An 18637-nucleotide genomic window follows, 5' to 3' on the forward strand; every position below is an offset into this window, starting at 1 on the left:
TACTACCCCAGACTGTTACTACCTTCTGTCTAACAGACCCTCTACTGCCCCAGACTGTTACTACCTTCTGTCTAACAGACCCTCTACTACCCCAGACTGTTACTACCTTCTGTCTAACAGACCCTCTACTACCCCAGACTGTTACTACCTTCTGTCTAACAGACCCTCTACTGCCCCAGACTGTTACTACCTTCTGTCTAACAGACCCTCTACTACCCCAGACTGTTACTACCTTTCTAACAGACCCTCTACTACCCCAGACTGTTACTACCTTCTGTCTAACAGACCCTCTACTGCCCCAGACTGTTACTACCTTCTGTCTAACAGACCCTCTACTACCCCAGACTGTTACTACCTTCTGTCTAACAGACCCTCTACTGCCCCAGACTGTTACTACCTTCTGTCTAACAGACCCTCTACTACCCCAGACTGTTACTACCTTCTGTCTAACAGACCCTCTACTACCCCAGACTGTTACTACCTTCTTCTAACAGACCCTCTACTACCCCAGACTGTTACTACCTTCTGTCTAACAGACCCTCTACTGCCCCAGACTGTTACTACCTTCTGTCTAACAGACCCTCTACTGCCCCAGACTGTTACTACCTTCTGTCTAACAGACCCTCTACTGCCCCAGACTGTTACAACCTCTGTCTAACAGACCCTCTACTACCCCAGACTGTTACTACCTTCTGTCTAACAGACCCTCTACTACCCCAGACTGTTACTACCTTCGTCTAACAGACCCTCTACTACCCCAGACTGTTACTACCTTCTGTCTAACAGACCCTCTACTACCCCAGACTGTTACTACCTCTTCTAACAGACCCTCTACTACCCCAGACTGTTACTACCTTCTGTCTAACAGACGCTCTACTGCCCCAGACTGTTACTACCTGTCTAACAGACCCTCTACTACCCCAGACTGTTACTACCTTCTGTCTAACAGACCCTCTACTACCCCAGACTGTTACAACCTTCTGTCTAACAGACCCTCTACTGCCCCAGACTGTTACTACTCTTCTAACAGACCCTCTACTACCCCAGACTGTTACTACCTTCTGTCTAACAGACCCTCTACTACCCCAGACTGTTACTACCTTCTGTCTAACAGACCCTCTACTACCCCAGACTGTTACTACCTTCTGTCTAACAGACCCTCTACTACCCCAGACTGTTACTACCTTCTAACAGACCCTCTACTACCCCAGACTGTTACTACCTTCTGTCTAACAGACCCTCTACTGCCCCAGACTGTTACTACCTTCTGTCTAACAGACCCTCTACTACCCCAGACTGTTACTACCTTCTAACAGACCCTCTACTACCCCAGACTGTTACAACCTTCTGTCTAACAGACCCTCTACTGCCCCAGACTGTTACTACCTTCGTCTAACAGACCCTCTACTACCCCAGACTGTTACTACCTTCTGTCTAACAGACCCTCTACTACCCCAGACTGTTACTACCTTCTGTCTAACAGACCCTCTACTACCCCAGACTGTTACAACCTTCTGTCTAACAGACCCTCTACTACCCCAGACTGTTACTACCTTGTCTAACAGACCCTCTACTACCCCAGACTGTTACTACCTTCTGTCTAACAGACCCTCTACTGCCCCAGACTGTTACTACCTTCTGTCTAACAGACACTCTACTGCCCCAGACTGTTACTACCTTCTGTCTAACAGACCCTCTACTGCCCCAGACTGTTACTACCTTCTGTCTAACAGACCCTCTACTGCCCCAGACTGTTACTACCTTCTGTCTAACAGACCCTCTACTGCCCCAGACTGTTACTACCTTCTGTCTAACAGACCCTCTACTGCCCCAGACTGTCACTACCTTCTGTCTAACAGACCCTCTACTACCCCAGACTGTTACTACCTTCTGTCTAACAGACCCTCTACTGCCCCAGACTGTTACTACTCTTCTAACAGACCCTCTACTACCCCAGACTGTTACTACCTTCTGTCTAACAGACCCTCTACTGCCCCAGACTGTTACTACCTTCTGTCTAACAGACCCTCTACTACCCCAGACTGTTACTACCTTCTGTCTAACAGACCCTCTACTGCCCCAGACTGTTACTACCTTCTGTCTAACAGACCCTCTACTACCCCAGACTGTTACAACCTTCTGTCTAACAGACCCTCTACTGCCCCAGACTGTTACTACCTTCTGTCTAACAGACCCTCTACTGCCCCAGACTGTTACTACCTTCTGTCTAACAGACCCTCTACTGCCCCAGACTGTTACTACCTTCTGTCTAACAGACCCTCTACTGCCCCAGACTGTTACTACCTTCTGTCTAACAGACCCTCTACTACCCCAGACTGTTACTACCTTCTGTCTAACAGACCCTCTACTACCCCAGACTGTTACTACCTCTGTCTAACAGACCCTCTACTACCCCAGACTGTTACTACCTTCTGTCTAACAGACCCTCTACTGCCCCAGACTGTTACTACCTCTGTCTAACAGACCCTCTACTACCCCAGACTGTTACTACCTTCTGTCTAACAGACCCTCTACTGCCCCAGACTGTTACTACCTTCTGTCTAACAGACCCTCTACTACCCCAGACTGTTACTACCTTCTGTCTAACAGACCCTCTACTACCCCAGACTGTTACTACCTTCTGTCTAACAGACCCTCTACTACCCCAGACTGTTACTACCTTCTGTCTAACAGACCCTCTACTGCCCCAGACTGTTACTACCTTCTGTCTAACAGACCCTCTACTACCCCAGACTGTTACTACCTTCTGTCTAACAGACCCTCTACTGCCCCAGACTGTTACTACCTTCTGTCTAACAGACCCTCTACTGCCCCAGACTGTTACTACCTCTGTCTAACAGACCCTCTACTACCCCAGACTGTTACTACCTTCTGTCTAACAGACCCTCTACTGCCCCAGACTGTTACTACCTTCTGTCTAACAGACCCTCTACTACCCCAGACTGTTACTACCTTCTGTCTAACAGACCCTCTACTGCCCCAGACTGTTACTACCTTCTGTCTAACAGACCCTCTACTACCCCAGACTGTTACTACCTTCTGTCTAACAGACCCTCTACTACCCCAGACTGTTACTACCTTCTGTCTAACAGACCCTCTACTGCCCCAGACTGTTACTACCTTCTAACAGACCCTCTACTACCCCAGACTGTTACTACCTTCTGTCTAACAGACCCTCTACTGCCCCAGACTGTTACTACCTTCTCTAACAGACCCTCTACTACCCCAGACTGTTACTACCTTCTGTCTAACAGACCCTCTACTGCCCCAGACTGTTACTACCTTCTTCTAACAGACCCTCTACTACCCCAGACTGTTACTACCTTGTCTAACAGACCCTCTACTACCCCAGACTGTTACTACCTTCTGTCTAACAGACCCTCTACTACCCCAGACTGTTACTACCTTCTTCTAACAGACCCTCTACTACCCCAGACTGTTACTACCTTCTGTCTAACAGACCCTCTACTACCCCAGACTGTTACTACCTTCTAACAGACCCTCTACTACCCCAGACTGTTACTACCTTCTGTCTAACAGACCCTCTACTGCCCCAGACTGTTACTACCTTCTGTCTAACAGACCCTCTACTGCCCCAGACTGTTACTACCTTCTGTCTAACAGACCCTCTACTGCCCCAGACTGTTACTACCTTCTGTCTAACAGACCCTCTACTGCCCCAGACTGTTACTACCTTCTGTCTAACAGACCCTCTACTGCCCCAGACTGTTACTACCTTCTGTCTAACAGACCCTCTACTGCCCCAGACTGTTACTACCTTCTGTCTAACAGACCCTCTACTACCCCAGACTGTTACTACCTTCTGTCTAACAGACCCTCTACTACCCCAGACTGTTACTACCTTCTAACAGACCCTCTACTACCCCAGACTGTTACTACCTTCTGTCTAACAGACCCTCTACTGCCCCAGACTGTTACTACCTTCTAACAGACCCTCTACTACCCCAGACTGTTACAACCTTCTGTCTAACAGACCCTCTACTACCCCAGACTGTTACTACCTTCTAACAGACCCTCTAGTACCCCAGACTGTTACTACCTTCTGTCTAACAGACCCTCTACTACCCCAGACTGTTACTACCTTCTGTCTAACAGACCCTCTACTACCCCAGACTGTTACTACCTTCTGTCTAACAGACCCTCTACTACCCCAGACTGTTACTACCTTCTAACAGACCCTCTACTGCCCCAGACTGTTACTACCTTCTGTCTAACAGACCCTCTACTGCCCCAGACTGTTACTACCTTCTGTCTAACAGACCCTCTACTGCCCCAGACTGTTACTACCTTCTAACAGACCCTCTACTGCCCCAGACTGTTACTACCTTCTGTCTAACAGACCCTCTACTGCCCCAGACTGTTACTACCTTCTGTCTAACAGACCCTCTACTACCCCAGACTGTTACTACCTTCTGTCTAACAGACCCTCTACTGCCCCAGACTGTTACTACCTTCTGTCTAACAGACCCTCTACTGCCCCAGACTGTTACTACCTTCTGTCTAACAGACCCTCTACTACCCCAGACTGTTACTACCTTCTAACAGACCCTCTACTACCCCAGACTGTTACTACCTTCTGTCTAACAGACCCTCTACTGCCCCAGACTGTTACTACCTTCTGTCTAACAGACCCTCTACTACCCCAGACTGTTACTACCTTCTGTCTAACAGACCCTCTACTGCCCCAGACTGTTACTACCTTCTCTCTAACAGACCCTCTACTACCCCAGACTGTTACTACCTTCTGTCTAACAGACCCTCTACTACCCCAGACTGTTACTACCTCTGTCTAACAGACCCTCTACTACCCCAGACTGTTACTACCTTCTGTCTAACAGACCCTCTACTACCCCAGACTGTTACTACCTTCTAACAGACCCTCTACTACCCCAGACTGTTACTACCTTCTGTCTAACAGACCCTCTACTGCCCCAGACTGTTACTACCTTCTGTCTAACAGACCCTCTACTACCCCAGACTGTTACTACCTTCTGTCTAACAGACCCACTACTGCCCCAGACTGTTACTACCTTCTGTCTAACAGACCCTCTACTGCCCCAGACTGTTACTACCTTCTGTCTAACAGACCCTCTACTACCCCAGACTGTTACTACCTTCTGTCTAACAGACCCTCTACTACCCCAGACTGTTACAACCTTCTGTCTAACAGACCCTCTACTGCCCCAGACTGTTACTACCTTCTGTCTAACAGACCCTCTACTACCCCAGACTGTTACTACCTTCTAACAGACCCTCTACTACCCCAGACTGTTACTACCTTCGTCTAACAGACCCTCTACTGCCCCAGACTGTTACTACCTTCTGTCTAACAGACCCTCTACTACCCCAGACTGTTACTACCTTCTAACAGACCCTCTACTACCCCAGACTGTTACTACCTTCTATCTAACAGACCCTCTACTGCCCCAGACTGTTACTACCTTCTGTCTAACAGACCCTCTACTACCCCAGACTGTTACTACCTTCTGTCTAACAGACCCTCTACTACCCCAGACTGTTACTACCTTCTGTCTAACAGACCCTCTACTACCCCAGACTGTTACTACCTTCTGTCTAACAGACCCTCTACTGCCCCAGACTGTTACTACCTTCTGTCTAACAGACCCTCTACTACCCCAGACTGTTACTACCTTCTGTCTAACAGACCCTCTACTACCCCAGACTGTTACTACCTTGTCTAACAGACCCTCTACTGCCCCAGACTGTTACTACCTTCTGTCTAACAGACCCTCTACTGCCCCAGACTGTTACTACCTTCTGTCTAACAGACCCTCTACTGCCCCAGACTGTTACTACCTTCTGTCTAACAGACCCTCTACTGCCCCAGACTGTTACTACCTTCTGTCTAACAGACCCTCTACTGCCCCAGACTGTTACTACCTTCTGTCTAACAGACCCTCTACTGCCCCAGACTGTTACTACCTTCTGTCTAACAGACCCTCTACTGCCCCAGACTGTTACTACCTTCTTCTAACAGACCCTCTACTACCCCAGACTGTTACTACCTTCTGTCTAACAGACCCTCTACTGCCCCAGACTGTTACTACCTTCTGTCTAACAGACCCTCTACTGCCCCAGACTGTTACTACCTTCTTCTAACAGACCCTCTACTGCCCCAGACTGTTACTACCTTCTGTCTAACAGACCCTCTACTACCCCAGACTGTTACTACCTTCTGTCTAACAGACCCTCTACTGCCCCAGACTGTTACTACCTTCTGTCTAACAGACCCTCTACTGCCCCAGACTGTTACTACCTTCTGTCTAACAGACCCTCTACTGCCCCAGACTGTTACTACCTTTCTAACAGACCCTCTACTACCCCAGACTGTTACTACCTTCGTCTAACAGACCCTCTACTGCCCCAGACTGTTACTACCTTCTGTCTAACAGACCCTCTACTACCCCAGACTGTTACTACCTTCTAACAGACCCTCTACTACCCCAGACTGTTACTACCTTCTGTCTAACAGACCCTCTACTGCCCCAGACTGTTACTACCTTCTGTCTAACAGACCCTCTACTACCCCAGACTGTTACTACCTTCTGTCTAACAGACCCTCTACTGCCCCAGACTGTTACTACCTTCTGTCTAACAGACCCTCTACTACCCCAGACTGTTACTACCTTCTGTCTAACAGACCCTCTACTACCCCAGACTGTTACTACCTTCTGTCTAACAGACCCTCTACTACCCCAGACTGTTACTACCTTCTGTCTAACAGACCCTCTACTGCCCCAGACTGTTACTACCTTCTGTCTAACAGACCCTCTACTGCCCCAGACTGTTACTACCTTCTGTCTAACAGACCCTCTACTACCCCAGACTGTTACTACCTTCTGTCTAACAGACCCTCTACTGCCCCAGACTGTTACTACCTTCTGTCTAACAGACCCTCTACTGCCCCAGACTGTTACAACCTTCTGTCTAACAGACCCTCTACTGCCCCAGACTGTTACTACCTTCTGTCTAACAGACCCTCTACTACCCCAGACTGTTACTACCTTCTGTCTAACAGACCCTCTACTACCCCAGACTGTTACTACCTGTCTAACAGACCCTCTACTACCCCAGACTGTTACTACCTTCTGTCTAACAGACCCTCTACTGCCCCAGACTGTTACTACCTCGTCTAACAGACCCTCTACTACCCCAGACTGTTACTACCTTCTTCTAACAGACCCTCTACTACCCCAGACTGTTACTACCTCTCTAACAGACCCTCTACAACCCCAGACTGTTACTACCTTCTCTAACAGACCCTCTACTACCCCAGACTGTTACTACCTTCTGTCTAACAGACCCTCTACTGCCCCAGACTGTTACTACCTTCTGTCTAACAGACCCTCTACTACCCCAGACTGTTACTACCTTGTCTAACAGACCCTCTACTACCCCAGACTGTTACTACCTCGTCTAACAGACCCTCTACTGCCCCAGACTGTTACTACCTTCTCTAACAGACCCTCTACTGCCCCAGACTGTTACTACCTTCTGTCTAACAGACCCTCTACTGCCCCAGACTGTTACTACCTTCTGTCTAACAGACCCTCTACTACCCCAGACTGTTACTACCTTCTCTCTAACAGACCCTCTACTACCCCAGACTGTTACTACCTTCTGACTAACAGACCCTCTACTACCCCAGACTGTTACTACCTTCTAACAGACCCTCTACTACCCCAGACTGTTACTACCTTCTGACTAACAGACCCTCTACTACCCCAGACTGTTACTACCTTCTAACAGACCCTCTACTACCCCAGACTGTTACTACCTTCTGACTAACAGACCCTCTACTACCCCAGACTGTTACTACCTTCTGTCTAACAGACCCTCTACTACCCCAGACTGTTACTACCTTCTGTCTAACAGACCCTCTACTACCCCAGACTGTTACTACCTTCTAACAGACCCTCTACTACCCCAGACTGTTACTACCTTCTGTCTAACAGACCCTCTACTGCCCCAGACTGTTACTACCTTCTGTCTAACAGACCCTCTACTGCCCCAGACTGTTACTACCTTCTAACAGACCCTCTACTGCCCCAGACTGTTACTACCTTCTGTCTAACAGACCCTCTACTACCCCAGACTGTTACTACCTTCTGTCTAACAGACCCTCTACTGCCCCAGACTGTTACTACCTTCTAACAGACCCTCTACTGCCCCAGACTGTTACTACCTTCTGTCTAACAGACCCTCTACTGCCCCAGACTGTTACTACCTTCTGTCTAACAGACCCTCTACAACCCCAGACTGTTACTACCTTCTAACAGACCCTCTACTACCCCAGACTGTTACTACCTTCTGTCTAACAGACCCTCTACTACCCCAGACTGTTACTACCTTCTGTCTAACAGACCCTCTACTACCCCAGACTGTTACTACCTTCTGTCTAACAGACCCTCTACTACCCCAGACTGTTACTACCTTCTCTCTAACAGACCCTCTACTACCCCAGACTGTTACTACCTTCTGTCTAACAGACCCTCTACTACCCCAGACTGTTACTACCTTCTCTCTAACAGACCCTCTACTGCCCCAGACTGTTACTACCTTCTGTCTAACAGACCCTCTACTGCCCCAGACTGTTACTACCTTCTAACAGACCCTCTACTACCCCAGACTGTTACTACCTTCTGTCTAACAGACCCTCTACTACCCCAGACTGTTACAACCTTCTGTCTAACAGACCGTCTATTACCCCAGACTGTTACAACCTTCTGTCTAACAGACCCTCTACTGCCCCAGACTGTTACTACCTTCTAACAGACCCTCTACTACCCCAGACTGTTACTACCTTCTGTCTAACAGACCCTCTACTGCCCCAGACTGTTACAACCTTCTGTCTAACAGACCCTCTACTGCCCCAGACTGTTACTACCTTCTAACAGACCCTCTACTACCCCAGACTGTTACTACCTTCTGTCTAACAGACCCTCTACTGCCCCAGACTGTTACTACCTTCTAACAGACCCTCTACTACCCCAGACTGTTACTACCTTCTGTCTAACAGACCCTCTACTACCCCAGACTGTTACTACCTTCTAACAGACCCTCTACTACCCCAGACTGTTACTACCTTCTGTCTAACAGACCCTCTACTGCCCCAGACTGTTACTACCTTCTAACAGACCCTCTACTACCCCAGACTGTTACTACCTTCTGTCTAACAGACCCTCTACTACCCCAGACTGTTACTACCTTCTAACAGACCCTCTACTACCCCAGACTGTTACTACCTTCTCTCTAACAGACCCTCTACTACCCCAGACTGTTACTACCTTCTGACTAACAGACCCTCTACTACCCCAGACTGTTACTACCTTCTAACAGACCCTCTACTACCCCAGACTGTTACTACCTTCTGACTAACAGACCCTCTACTACCCCAGACTGTTACTACCTTCTAACAGACCCTCTACTACCCCAGACTGTTACTACCTTCTGACTAACAGACCCTCTACTACCCCAGACTGTTACTACCTTCTGTCTAACAGACCCTCTACTGCCCCAGACTGTTACTACCTTCTGTCTAACAGACCCTCTACTACCCCAGACTGTTACTACCTTCTAACAGACCCTCTACTGCCCCAGACTGCTACCTTAACAGACCTCTACTGCCCCAGACTGTTACTACCTTCTGTCTAACAGACCCTCTACTACCCCAGACTGTTACTACCTTCTGTCTAACAGACCCTCTACTGCCCCAGACTGTTACTACCTTCTAACAGACCCTCTACTACCCCAGACTGTTACTACCTTCTGTCTAACAGACCCTCTACTACCCCAGACTGTTACTACCTTCTGTCTAACAGACCCTCTACTGCCCCAGACTGTTACTACCTTCTGTCTAACAGACCCTCTACAACCCCAGACTGTTACTACCTTCTAACAGACCCTCTACTACCCCAGACTGTTACTACCTTCTGTCTAACAGACCCTCTACTACCCCAGACTGTTACTACCTTCTGTCTAACAGACCCTCTACTACCCCAGACTGTTACTACCTTCTGTCTAACAGACCCTCTACTACCCCAGACTGTTACTACCTTCTCTCTAACAGACCCTCTACTACCCCAGACTGTTACTACCTTCTGTCTAACAGACCCTCTACTACCCCAGACTGTTACTACCTTCTGTCTAACAGACCCTCTACTACCCCAGACTGTTACTACCTTCTGTCTAACAGACCCTCTACTACCCCAGACTGTTACTACCTTCTGTCTAACAGACCCTCTACTACCCCAGACTGTTACTACCTTCTCTCTAACAGACCCTCTACTACCCCAGACTGTTACTACCTTCTGTCTAACAGACCCTCTACTGCCCCAGACTGTTACTACCTTCTGACTAACAGACTGTTACTACCTTCTGACTACTTCCCACTCACCCTCCATCACTATCCCCACCCCACCCTTCCCCAGTCCCATTAGGCGTGATGGATTCCTTTTCTGACTTCTCAGACCCTCCCCTCCACTCCCTCCCCTGCTCTCCTAACTCCATACCCATCCCTCCTATCCTCACCCTCTGTTACTGCACTTCACCCCTCTACCACTCCTCTATTCATCACCCTGTTACTACACCTCACCCCTCTTCTATTCATCACCCTGTTACTGCACCTCACTCCTCTACCACTCCTCTAGTCATCACCCTGTTGCTACACCTCACCCCTCCACCACTCTATTCATCACCCTGTTACTGCACCTCACCCCTCCACCACTCCTCTATTCATCACCCTGTTACTACACCTCACCCCTCCACCACTCCTCTATTCATCACCCTGTTACTACACCTCACCCCTCCACCACTCCTCTATTCATCACCCTGTTACTACACCTCACCCCTCCACCACTCCTCTATTCATCACCCTGTTACTGCACCCCCCGCCACATCCCACGGGCTAGAAGCAGGTCACCACCAGAAGGGACCAGGCTCCACCACCAGTCCCCAAACCAGTCACCCCCTACCAGGACTGGGGGATCATAAGGGGATAGAGGCCCCCCGGGGTGTGTGATTTTACTGGGACAGATGATGAACCCTCCATTAACAAAGGAACCCTTTGTTGCGTGTAAAATACGCTTGTAGTTGTTATTTACCGAACTGGATAACAACATACCTCTACAGTGATATTTACAGAGTCCATGACAACATACCTCTACATTGTAGCTAGAAGGACTGGGGTTATTCAAGACAAATAGCTACTAGCTGTATTGAATAACAACATTTTAATAGGAGACTTGCGTGAAAATGGAAGCTACGCACACTGACCTCCAGGTACATTTGTGCCCATAGTGAACTGTACCAGTGTTCAGGGCTCTACTGAGCTGTGTCCTGGTATCTTACCAAGCTGTTGATGCCACCCAGAGTGTGGTTGGCATTGTGGAGGGAGTAGGTCAGCTGGTACACCCCGTCATTGGTCTGACTGTTACCATAGAAACCCACTCCAAAAGCAGAGCTGCAACAGAAGAAATAAACATTAAAAACAGAGAACCTTTTAATTTCTTCATGTTCACATTTGAACTAAATCTTGGTCAAAATCAAGTATCAAACAAAATTGCTTTTACAAAATAGTTGCGTAAAGATTTGAGGGGAGGTGCACTTTGTTTCATCTTCATCTGTAACTCAATCAAACCAATAAAAACGGCGGAATCAAAAGGCACAAAGAGAGTGCTATTGAACTGAGATGTATCCCACAATGCTGCCTGTCTGCCATATGCAGCCTATTACACTGCAGCTATCTATAGGAAGAAGAGAGGTCTCTGAAGGGTGATTATAGCTCTCGCCTTTCCTTCTCTCTTTCCTCCAATATCTCCTCCTTCTTTCCTTCCTTCCGCTCATCTGTCTCCTCACCCCGTCTCTAGACTTCACACTTAGCATCATGTGTCATTGTGTCATTGTGACGCATTGGTTAAATACATCCTCTTTCTCTGTAGAGGAAACATCTCTCTCTCAAGTACAGGACACTCTGATACCCTGTTTCACACTACTGAGACAAGCCAAGCTGAGCTGCAACTGGCATGGTTACTGAGCCACCTTGCTGAAACTGACTGTTCTGTAATAAGAAAACTTGGGCCATTATGCCCAGAGGACCTGTACCCCAGAATGGACAGGCTGCTCTGACATGGATAATGACTCCAGTACGTCACTGGGGCCCAGCTCCCTCCCATCCAGGACCTCTATACCAGGCGGTGTCAGAGGACCTGTACCCCAGAATGGACAGGCTGCTCTGACATGGATAATGACTCCAGTACGTCACTGGGGCCCAGCTCCCTCCCATCCAGGACCTCTATACCAGGGGGTGTCAGAGGAACTGCCCCAGAAATAGTTAAAGACTCTGCCACCCAAGTCATAGACGGTTGTCTCTGCTACCGCACGGGAAGCGGTACCGATGCACCATATAGACAGTGCATTCGGAAAGTTCAGACCCCTTCCCCTTTTCCACATTTTGTTATATTACAGCCTTATTCTAGAATAGATTAAATACATTTCCCCCGCAATCTACACACAATACCCCATAATGACATCACAACACCCCATAATGACATCACAATACCCCATTAAAAACAAAGCGAAAACCTTTTTTTAGAAATGCACATTTTTTGGTACCCTTCCTCAGATCTGTGTCTCGACACAATCATGTCTCGGAGCTCTACGGATAATTCCATGGCTTGGTTTTTGCTCTGACATACAGTGTCAACTGTGGGACCTCATACAGACAGGTGTGTGCCTTTCCTAATCATCATGTCCAGTCAACTGAATTGACCATAGATGGACTCCAATCAAGTTGTAAAAACTAAACAAGTGTTCTAATCACACCGGTTTGAGTAAACACTGCAGAGACCACTGTTGAATGATCACACTTGTGTGTTCGTACGTGTCAAAGGGTTAAATCAACCCAAATCCCAAACAGCACAGCCCCATGGGACTAGACACAGACAGAAACCTGTCTGGCACCATGCATTCTCAACGTTCCTTTAGGCTGTGCTGTAACAGGACCCGTTTGCCTAGACATTACCATGCTGCTACCTCCCAGTAGACCTGTACTCATGTCCTCCACTAGTAATGATACTCGTCCATCACATCTGGTACCAGTGAGGTCATTCTGTTAGAGGTCACAGGTTAGACACACTGGGACAGGTTTTAGGGAGGTTCTGTGCCCCTGAGGATGTAAGTCATCAATCACTGTATTGGACAGAGCAGACCAGGATATCTGTCATGGTGCACCTGTAACCGATGTGAAATGGCTAGTTAGTTAGCGGTGGTGCGCGCTAATAGCGTTTCAATCAGTGACGTCACTCGCTCTGAGACTTGAAGTAGGGTTTCCCCTTGCGTTGCAAGGGCCGCGGCTTTTGTGGCGCGATGGGTAACGATGCTTCGTGGGGTGTCAGTTGTTGATGTGTGCAAGGGTCCCTGGTTCGAGCCCGGGTTGGGGCGAAGAGAGGGACGGAACCTACACTGTTACACACCAACCCCCATCCCACCCTGTATACACATTGACCTTCATATCCTTCAGTCATTCACTAGCTGCCAATGTTCTAGTTTGGTCACTAACTAACTGCACATGTTCTAGAGTCTGGTCACTAACTAACTGCCAATGTTCTAGAGTCTGGTCACTAACTAACTGCCCATGTTCTAGAGTCTGGCCCAGGAATACAGAGAGAGGGAGAGTAGCAGAGCAGAGACATTTGTGATTCAACACATTTAAATCATTGTTACTAGGTAGAACAGTTCACTTCTGATGTAAATGCCTTCATTTCTGGTTTAATACGTTCAATGAACCACTTGTGGAGTATCACCACCTGCTGCAATAAAAGCATTATATTATAGTCCACACCACAGAATGAATATAAGACATCTTCAAACAGATGCAGGCGGCCAGATGGACAGAGCAAGCATACTGTTATCACGCCCCACCAGAGAGCCAGAGGGAGGGAGTTGGGGAGTGGGAGAGGTGTTATGACGGAAACACATCCTGTAAGTGTGTATGTGTCTGTGTGTGTGTGAGTGAGAATGTACCACTGTGCACCCTGTGTCTGAAGCATCATAACCATGATTGATACCAGAGTCTGTATCTGTATCTCCACCATCCATTACTCCAGAACCCTGAGACTAGGACGGTCCTGTATCTCTACCATCCATTACCCTGAGACTAGGATAGTTCTGTATCTCTACCATCCATTACTCCAGAACCCTAAGACTAGGACGGTCCTGTATCTCTACCATCCATTACCCTGAGACTAGGACGGTCCTGTATCTCTACCATCCATTACTCCAGAACCCTGAGACTAGGACGGTCCTGTATCTCTACCGTCCATTACCCTGAGACTAGGACGGTCCTGTATCTCTACCATCCATTACTCCAGAACCCTGAGACTAGGACGGTCCTGTATCTCTACCATCCATTACTCCAGAACCCTGAGACTAGGATGGTCCTGTATCTCTACCATCCATTACTCCAGAACCCTGAGACTAGGACGGTCCTGTATCTCTACCATCCATTACTCCAGAACCCTGAGACTAGGATGGTCCTGTATCTCTACCATCCAGAACCCTGAGACTAGGATGGTCCTGTATCTCTACCATCCATTACTCCAGAACCCTGAGACTAGGACGGTCCTGTATCTCTAGCATCCATTACTCCCGAACCCTGAGACTAGGACGGTCCTGTATCTCTACCGTCCATTACCCTGAGACTAGGACGGTCCTGTATCTCTACCATCCATTACTCCAGAACCCTGAGACTAGGACGGTCCTGTATCTCTACCGTCCATTACCCTGAGACTAGGACGGTCCTGTATCTCTACCATCCATTACTCCAGAACCCTGAGACTAGGACGGTCCTGTATCTCTACCATCCATTACTCCAGAACCCTGAGACTAGGACGGTCCTGTATCTCTACCATCTATTACTCCAGAACCCTGAGACTAGGACGGTCCTGTATCTCTACCATCCATTACTCCAGAACCCTGAGACTAGGACGGTCCTGTATCTCTCCCATCCATTACTCCAGAACCCTGAGACTAGGACGGTCCTGTATCTCTCCCATCCATTACCCTGAGACTAGGACGGTCCTGTAGCTCTACCATCCATTACTCCAGAACCCTGAGACTAGGATGGTCCTGTATCTCTACCATCCAGAACCCTGAGACTAGGATGGTCCTGTATCTCTACCATCCATTACTCCAGAACCCTGAGACTAGGACGGTCCTGTATCTCTAGCATCCATTACTCCCGAACCCTGAGACTAGGACAGTTCTGTATCTCTACCATCCATTACTCCAGAACCCTGAGACTAGGACGGTCCTGTATCTCTACCGTCCATTACTCCAGTACCCTGAGACTAGGACGGTCCTGTATCTCTACCATCCATTACTCCAGAACCCTGAGACTAGGACGGTCCTGTATCTCTACCGTCCATTACCCTGAGACTAGGATAATTCTGTATCTCCACCATCCATTACTCCAGAACCCTGAGACTAGGACGGTCCTGTATCTCTACCATCCATTACTCCCGAACCCTGAAACTAGGACGGTCCTGTATCTCTACCATCCATTACTCCAGAACCCTGAGACTAGGATGGTCCTGTATCTCTACTTTCCATTACTCCAGAACCCTGAGACTAGGATGGTCCTGTATCTCTACCATCCATTACTCCAGAACCCTGAGACTATGATGGTCCCGTATCTCTACCATCCATTACTCCAGAACCCTGAGACTAGGACGGTCCTGTATCTCTACCATCCATTACTCCAGAACCCTGAGACGAGGACGGTCCTGTATCTCTACCATCCATTACTCCAGAACCCTGAAACTAGGACGGTCCTGTATCTCTACCATCCATTACTCCAGAACCCTGAGACTAGGACGGTCCTGTATCTCTACCGTCCATTACTCCAGAACCCTGAGACTAGGATGGTCCTGTATCTCTACCATCCATTACACCAGAACCCTGAGACTAGGACGGTCCTGTATCTCTATCGTCCATTACTCCAGAACCCTGAGACTAGGACGGTCCTGTATCTCTACCATCCATTACTCCAGAACCCTGAGACTAGGACAGTCCTGTATCTCTACCGTCCATTACTCCAGCATGCCCTAGCATTATCACACCTGATTCAACTAGTCAAAGGTTTGATGTTATCTGTTATCTGACATGTGTGGCATGTCCGACAGAACTGAGCCACATCTTGTTTTAAACCTGGCCAAAATAAATGTTGAAGGACCCGATCATACGTCTTGGTGATTCCTAAATGACCAGACTACTGGTGATCATGAGCAAGGGATAACACATTTTGTCGAAAGGCTGTAGGAATCACTATTTGGTAAACAGCATTCCAATCTCTGTCTGCGTCCACATGCGATGTCCATTTACGCATGAGGAGATTACCGTCAAGGAAGTAAGCCACGTTCTTCTTCTTTGCCTCTTCCAATGAGACAACACTAGAAAAAACATTTAGCCAGCCTGTTGTCAACCTTTTGGTTAGCAATCAGCTGGTCACGAGTGACTGGTAACTGTATTTCATCAGCAATAAGTTCAACATACTTCGATTCTTCCCTTGTCTGTTTGTCAGAGGTGATCAGCTTCCCAGAGGTAGCACACAACCCATCCTCTTGATCAACCTCTTTGAACAAAACAGTGTTCGACAAATCTATCACGTCACCCACTTGTCGTGCCTGAGCACGAGTGACAGCACAAGCGGGGAACACATGTGGATAACTCTGTGCCAGCTCATTAGAGAGAGAGTGGTCACTTTTATCCAATACGGGTACTACCCCTTTCCGCCGGCAATATCGTTACCCATTATAAAGGTCACACATTTTACTGGCAACATAGGACGTACCCCCACTCTGAATATTCCACTGATTAATTCAGAGTGTACATTCACAAAGTGCAATGGCACAAAACCCATTTCAATACCCTGAACTAACACACTGGAACCACAGTATGTATTTTCGGATAAGGGCAACACATCAGACAATATAAACGACTGCGCCGCACCAGTATCTCTAAGGATTTTAACCGGATGCTGAGATGCTTCGTCATTCTTTATGGACACAAACCCCTCAAAAATGAACGGTTTGTAACTGCGGTCGGGGACTGAGACTTTCAAACTACATTTACCCTGAGGCACTTGTTTCGTTTCAGACCTCACAACCGTACGAATTAGCCCAACACCTGTTGGCGGCTTGGCACGAATAGGCATCCCTTGTTTGCGTTTTAGCAGGAAGCAATCATTAATCATATGTCCCACCTTATGACAATAGAAACAGGAACACTAATTTTTCTGCCGTGCTGGATATCCTGCTGGCCGACTAGAGCTAAAAGTAGGCAACTCAGTGGCTCTACTCTCAGTATGAGCCGAAAACACGCTCTTGTGCGTCAACACAAACTCGTCTGCCAACACAAACGCTTCTGACAAGGAGGATACTTTTTGTTCGTTTAGGTAAACTACAATGCGTTCGGGTAAGCAATTTTTAAACTCTTCCAACAAGATTAACTCCTGGAGAGAGTTGAAATCACTTACCTTACTTGCAGCATGCCATTTATCAAACACATTTCCCTTGTCTCTAGCAAATTCCACATAAGTCTTACTAGAAGACTTTCTATGAGACCTAAATCTCTGTCGGTATGCCTCAGGAACAAGCTCATAGGCGCGAAGAACAGTAGCTTTGACCACTTCATAATTCAAACAGTCTTCAAGAGGTAGCGCTGACAAAACCTCTTGGGCTTTACCAGTTAATTTACACTGAAGTAATAAACACCATACCTCTTCAGGCCATTTCAATTGTAATGGTCGTCGTACGTAATGGACCAAGGTGCAGCGGGTTGAGTGCTCATCTTCACTTTATTTGAACACATACGAAACAAAACAAGAAAACGATCGAACGAACAGTATTGCAGGCTACACACACACAGCTATGCAACAACAACTTCCCACAAAGGGACAGGTGAAAACAGGCTACCTAAGTATGACTCTCAATCAGCAACAACGATGTACTGTTCCTGATTGACAGCCATACCAGGCCAACAAAGAAACACAACATAGACAGAACATAGAAATACGAAATAAAGAACATATCCCAAAAACCCCGGAATACTCTAACCAAACACCCCTCTACATAAACACATATACTAACAAACCTCGAACCACAAAACAAATACCCCCCTGCCACGTCCTGACCAAACTACAATAACAAATAACCCCTTTACTGGTCAGAACGTGACAGCACCTCACAAAAAATAAACACGAAAATAAACCCCCCAAACTAAAGGGAGGGAAGGGAGGGTGGCTGCCGTCACCGACGGTTCCCGTGCTACACCCCCCCCCCTCACCAATCCTCCTACTGTGGAGGTGGCTCACGCTCTGGCCTTAGTCCCCCACCTAACCTGTCCACCCCCGCTGAATACCTCTGGCTGAGGCATGTCGCTGTAGACCTCGGGCTGAAGCACTTCACTGTAGACCTCGGGCAGACGGACGATTCTGGGAGCTCCGGACTGTAGGGCGACTCTGGCTGCGCCGATTCCGGACTGTGGGCCATCTCACTCGGCTCCGGACTGTGGGCCG

At 48.1% G+C, this 18637-nt stretch overlaps 1 protein-coding gene across 2 annotated transcripts in view; it reads right to left on the reverse strand.

Moving 5' to 3' along the window:
• The window catches only part of LOC106606307 (protein tweety homolog 2-like), a 145312-nt gene that overhangs the window by 107360 nt on the left and 19315 nt on the right, over positions 1-18637 (reverse strand). For both annotated transcript variants that reach the window (XM_045715759.1, XM_045715760.1), the window contains exon 3: positions 11413-11524. In XM_045715759.1, the coding sequence (XP_045571715.1) occupies positions 11413-11524 (112 nt within the window). The remainder of the gene's footprint in view (positions 1-11412; positions 11525-18637) is intronic.

The sequence above is a fragment of the Salmo salar genome, chromosome ssa03 (assembly GCF_905237065.1).
Source record: "Salmo salar chromosome ssa03, Ssal_v3.1, whole genome shotgun sequence".
NCBI classification, from domain to species: Eukaryota; Metazoa; Chordata; class Actinopteri; order Salmoniformes; family Salmonidae; genus Salmo; species Salmo salar.